Raw genomic sequence first — 5,512 nt, 5'->3', positions numbered from 1 at the left:
TTTGCATATGGAACTTGAATCGAAATTACTAAAGATTCTCAGGACACTAATATATTGCCTATGTATCAACATATAATATACACTCTCGTTTAGATCATCAGAAGACTAATTCATAGATACTAAACATGGTAGGGTTACATAAATGTAAGATGACAGAAATTAGTGTTTCCATCACCAGCCTGCATAAAACAGTATAAAATCTCAAAGACAACATACACGATAACCTGAAGGATACGTGTGTTCATTCAAAGAAAGGTTTTCCTATTAATTAATCAGAGAAGAGTCCATTTTTACTGTGCACTGTGGATTTCCTATGGAAAACGTAGTGCGAGGGGAAATTCTCAACATTCCATTAGGTCGTAAATGGATCTGGTCTAGCAGAGGGTTCGTGGTTGCCATGGGGACCAGGGGGGGGGCCTGGTGTCGTTGCAGACATCCTGGCATCCAGTTTATTGGGTGAGGGGACTGTGACGATTTGTTAATCTAATGAATAACTGATTTGTTAAATCAAATGAAAAATTGTGTGTTTGATTGGTCCAGACGCTACATTAGCAATAAAGTATTGAAAATGAGTGCTGAAAAGGATTAATAGCTGTATTCTGAACGTTTGGCTCGTGTACGATCATTTTCTTCCAAATACGATCATTTTGAACTTCTGGTACGATACTTGGACATTTCCAATCAGGCAACACTGCATGGAGCACGTTGCGTTCTGGGAAAAAGTACCCCATGCAGCGTCTTCAGATGCACACATCAAATTTCAGCAAATGTAGCACGTAATCCGGGCATTCCATGCATACAGAAAATTCACATACTACTCACAGTATACACACAGCATACTGCAATATAGTACGAGTTGTATGATAGTATGCCATTCCGAACACAGCTTCTGTACCGATTTCAGTGTACTTGAGTTATATTTAGAAAATATAGTAGGTAATCCGGGTATTCCATGCATACAGAAAATGTATAAGATTGCTAAGGAGACTATACCTCGTTTTGGTATACCAACGGTTATAGAAAGCGATAGTTAAAGCCCCACTACCGCAAGATTGGGAATGCATTTCTTTTATTAGTGTTGCAGGCTTGGTTCCTGCTTTGAAGACTTCTGGACAATGGAGGTGCAGACCAAATGGTACAATATGGTTTATACCCCAAGTGTTTGTAAGAGTGACAATCGTGAGTTCAATCCCTGACTCATTATTTTGTGTAGAAAGAATTGAAGGAGAACAGAAGTTGGGTGAAATTCCATTGAGCAAGTGTGATCGAGTTTATCAATATTGCCAGATGAAAAGTATTACATGCTGTCATTATTGTTTTTTGAATGCAGGAGAAGTTAAAATAGAGGACATGGGTTGAAATGTATCAAAGAATGATTATATTCCATATTATTATCTATGTATGAGAATGATAAATTTAGGATTAGGGAACTCTGCAGCGAGTGTTTATGTATTCATTGTTTATTTTAAACAAAAGCAGGCAACTGTTAGAAAACACTCTCTGTCTTTAGATGCCTCACCCCTCCTTTCCCTTTTCTCCCTCTCACTCTCCCTCCTCTCAGTATTCTTCGACACGAAGTCTATTCCTAATATGGACTTGTTTTTCTGTATATGTGGCGATTTTATACAAAACACATGTTCTTGGGAAAAACATCCTGTATGGGTATGTCCCCCTTGAAAAGTGGGGACATCCCATAGGCGTAATGGTTTTTATACTGTACAGACCGTATATTCTATTGCCCTACACCAACCCTACCCCTAAACCTACCCCTCACAGGAGACTTTGTGCTATTTCAGATTTTCAATACAGTCCATTCTGTGTGATTTATTAGCGTTTTGAAAAGTGGGGATATGGATTATACAAATGTATGTCCTCATTTGTCACAAAAACGTGCACACACACACACACACACACTCTCTCTTACAAACACACACACACACACACACACACAAAGACACACACACTCACACAAAGAGACACACACACTCACACACACTAAGAGACACACACACTCACTCACACTCTCTCTCTCTCACACACACACACAAAGAGACACACACTCACTCACGCTCTCTTTCTCACACACACACACAAAGAGACACACACACTCACACAGAGACACACACAGACACTCACTCACACTCTCTCACACACACACACACTCACTCACTCACTCTCTCTCTCACACACTCACACACACACACACACTCTCTCTCAGATACACACACACACAAAGAGACACACACACTCACACTCTCTCACACACACTCTCTCACACACACACATAAAGAGACACACACACTCACTCACACTCTCTCTCTCTCACACACATACACACAAACACACACACATACATACACATACAATTAAAAATACACAATGAAGAGTAAAAATGGGACAATAATGTCTAGGCCCACTTATTGTACCTGAACAATTACAGGTGACTTCCGGGCTGTTTAGTTCCTCCCATTTTGCCAGTTTACTAATATTTTCCTCTCTACTCATTTATATGAGTAAATCACTGTCGCATCAAATTGTATTTAGGTATGATGTTACCAATAAACCACAGTGACTATTCTAAGAACTAAACTAAAAATTATTAATGAATAGTTATGAATATTAATGAATTTTTTTTTTTATGAACTCAGATGCTTTTTAGATGCCATTAACTATCTATAATGGACAAACTGTCAGTGTTTCTTATAAAATAGCGAGCAAAAGAATATTACAATTTCAGATCCACATGAAGCTTTCTATTGGTTAGTGATGTTCTTGACTGTTCTCAATTGGTGATGAATAAACTCTACGGGGCCTGAGGAGAATCAAAGTTAATCAATTAAGCTGAAAGGGGAGGAGCCACCTTAATTCAAAGCTGTACTAAATAGCAAAGCCAACATTGATGTGCATTGGAGCATTGTGCCAAAGTTTGTCAGGATGGGGTTCTTGCAAGGTGTGTTAGTGTTGGTTGTGATTGTGGCGTTTGACCTGAAGAGTGCATGGGGAAGTTTGAGACACAGTCAAAGTCCTAGCAGCATGAAGCCACAGTCAGCTCCAGCTTCCAGAGGTTCTGCTCTTCCTTCTCAAGGGGTCTTGAATACTTTGCAGAAGCTGAGTCAGGACTCCAGAGGATTTGTGCAAGAGCCTCTTGGTTTTCAGGAGAAGCAGCTGTTGCAGGGTCCAGTCAAGCCTTTGGACTGGAGGTTTCCCATCGTTCCAGAGGTGCAAAGCGAGTTGGCAGTGGACTTCCAGTTGAGGCAACCTGTGACTCCCAGTAGTGTGGCCGTTCAATGCGGTGAGAACCGGGTTCTTGTGGAGGTAAAGAAGGATTTGTTTAGCAATGGTCAACTGATCCAGCCATCTGGTTTGTCTATGGGAGGCTGTCCTGTTGTCGGTGAGGACTCTGCCTCTAGGGTGCTCATCTTTGAATATGAACTACAGGACTGCAATAGTGTGCTGATGGTAAGAACTGTTAAATCTTACTGGATTTGTACACCAGAAAATAAAGGGTTTTGTCAATTGTTACTTGAATGTTTAACATTCACAGGACCTTTCCATTCTTTATAGTGAGACTGTAAAGAATTGCTCACTGAAAGCTGCTTTGGGGGACCAAAAGTAGTTCTATGGCATTGCTGCTAAAACCTTTTTTGACCCTTTTAAGAGTGTAGTTGAGAATCCTCTTCTTCAATCCTTCAATCTCTTACAGATGACTGAGGATGAGCTTGTCTACACCTTTGCTGTTACCTACACTCCTGAGGCACACTCCGATTATCCGATTACCCGTACCAATGGTGCAGTTGTTGGTGTTCAATGCCACTATCAAAGGTAAGTGACTGGATGTGACTTTCAGCACTTTCTTGTTGCAACTGGAAGTGTTTATTTGGTACCTCCTTGAACTGCAGGTTCTATAATGTGAGCAGTAATGCTTTGAGGCCAACTTGGGTCCCTTATGCCTCAACGGAGGTTGGCGAGGAAGTCTTGCTGTTCTCCCTGAAGCTCATGATGGGTTTGTGCAGTTTCTTTAGAGCTTAGGCCTTGTGAATGAGGCTGTGCCTAAGCTGTTCTTTCCTCTTGCAGATGACTGGTCCTATCAGAGGCCTTCAAACTTGTACTTCCTGGGTGATGTTATTAATATTGAGGCATCCGTGAAGGTGTACAACCACGTCCCACTGCGTGTGTTTGTGGACAGCTGTGTGGCCACCCAAGTACCTGATGTGAATGCTCTTCCGAGATATTCCTTCATTGAGAATCATGGGTAAATTCACTGTTCTCTAGAGCGGTTTGTTCCGTGACTGCTTGGTCACTGAAAATAGGGTAAAGTCTAGTGACCCAATGCTATAGAGCTGACATTGAGTTCTTTGTCGCTTATCAGGTGCCTTGTGGATGCCAAGGCTACAGCTTCCAGCTCCGGCTTCATGCCTCGAACCCAGGAAGACAAGATCCGGTTTCAGCTGGAGGCCTTCATGTTCCAAGGAGGATACAGTCCTTCTGTAGGTACTATGTTGAATGAATTTGCCCTCTTCCCATCTGCTTTGGTTGTGACCTCTTACCTGTGTCTCTTGCAGATCTACATAACGTGTATTGTGAAGGCCACTCTTGCTTCTGCACCCAGTGATGCTCTCCACAAATCCTGTTCCTTTTCCAACGGGTATGTTCATGCTACTTAAGAACACGTTGACGGTGCAGTGTCTGATTTTTCTTGTTGCAGGTGGTTTGCTGCTGATGGGAACCACCAGGCTTGTGGTTGCTGTGACTCAACATGTGGTCCTGATGGAGGAAATGCTGCTCCTTTTGGGGGTAGGTAGCCGCTTGAAGATTGCTTTTGACCCTTCAAGTGCTCTACTTAACTTGGGTATTTGCTTTTTCTAGGCATTCAGTGGGAAGGCAAGGCCTCACTCGGTCCTGTAATGGTTCAAGAGCGACAGAAGACTTTAGGTGGTTTTCAATAAATGGAGAAGTTTAATCTGGTTTCTTGTCTAGTGTAACCATTTGGTTGAGTGCTGTGAATGTGGGGAAACTGGTAGTCCTACTGCACCTGTTCTTTCAAGAAGGAAAAGCTCCCTTTTCTCAATAGGGAAATATTAACGTTACTTTTAAAGACAGACCTGTGAACATTGGCTGTGTTTGAAATGGTTTTACGGTGCTTTTACTTCTAAGAATGGCATGTGAAATCGTATACAAGCAACAAGTGTTTCAGTAGTATCCTTAACTGTCGTCATGTCAAACACTGAACATTAATTCAGCACTGCTGTCAAGGTTGTTACCTTACAATTGTGCTAACTGTTCGTTCTACTAAGGCTTCATAGTAAATGATGCTATAATGCCCAATTCAACATTTCATAACTGAATCTACACTGAGCTCTTTAATTGAACCATTTTTTTTTTTTGACCGTTACATTGAAGGCACAATATATAAGTTTCTATTAAATGTACTAAAACGGTTATATATATGTATATAGTTTTGCTGACTTGTGCACTTTATCCTGACTGTTTAAATCCAGAGAGATGCAATTTT

The 5,512-nt window shown here is 41.3% G+C and overlaps 1 protein-coding gene across 1 annotated transcript; it reads left to right on the top strand.

Moving 5' to 3' along the window:
- The first annotated feature begins 2,889 nt into the window (after positions 1-2,889).
- On the top strand, positions 2,890-4,964 carry LOC107569818 (zona pellucida sperm-binding protein 3-like). Its single transcript, XM_016255974.1, has 8 exons — positions 2,890-3,459; positions 3,704-3,822; positions 3,900-4,003; positions 4,075-4,252; positions 4,370-4,487; positions 4,563-4,645; positions 4,706-4,794; positions 4,867-4,964. Exons 1-8 carry the CDS (start codon positions 2,935-2,937, stop codon positions 4,944-4,946), a joined length of 1,296 nt encoding a protein of 431 aa, XP_016111460.1. The 5' UTR covers positions 2,890-2,934; the 3' UTR covers positions 4,947-4,964.
- The last annotated feature ends 548 nt before the right edge of the window (positions 4,965-5,512 follow it).

This window comes from Sinocyclocheilus grahami, unplaced genomic scaffold (assembly GCF_001515645.1).
Source record: "Sinocyclocheilus grahami isolate Dianchi unplaced genomic scaffold, SAMN03320097.WGS_v1.1 scaffold1383.1, whole genome shotgun sequence".
Classification (NCBI taxonomy): Eukaryota; Metazoa; Chordata; class Actinopteri; order Cypriniformes; family Cyprinidae; genus Sinocyclocheilus; species Sinocyclocheilus grahami.
The sequence above is the reverse complement of the archived record's forward strand: the minus strand, read 5'-3'. Positions and strand labels throughout refer to the sequence as shown.

Coding starts and splice junctions, on each gene's coding strand:
- LOC107569818 (XM_016255974.1), top strand. CDS start 2,935: ATGGGGTTCTTGCAAGGTGTGTTAGTGTTGGTTGTGATTGTGGCGTTT. Junction 4,004..4,074: donor CTCCCTGAAGCTCATGATGG/GTTTGTGCAGTT, acceptor TTCCTCTTGCAG/ATGACTGGTCCTATCAGAGG. Junction 4,795..4,866: donor AAATGCTGCTCCTTTTGGGG/GTAGGTAGCCGC, acceptor TGCTTTTTCTAG/GCATTCAGTGGGAAGGCAAG.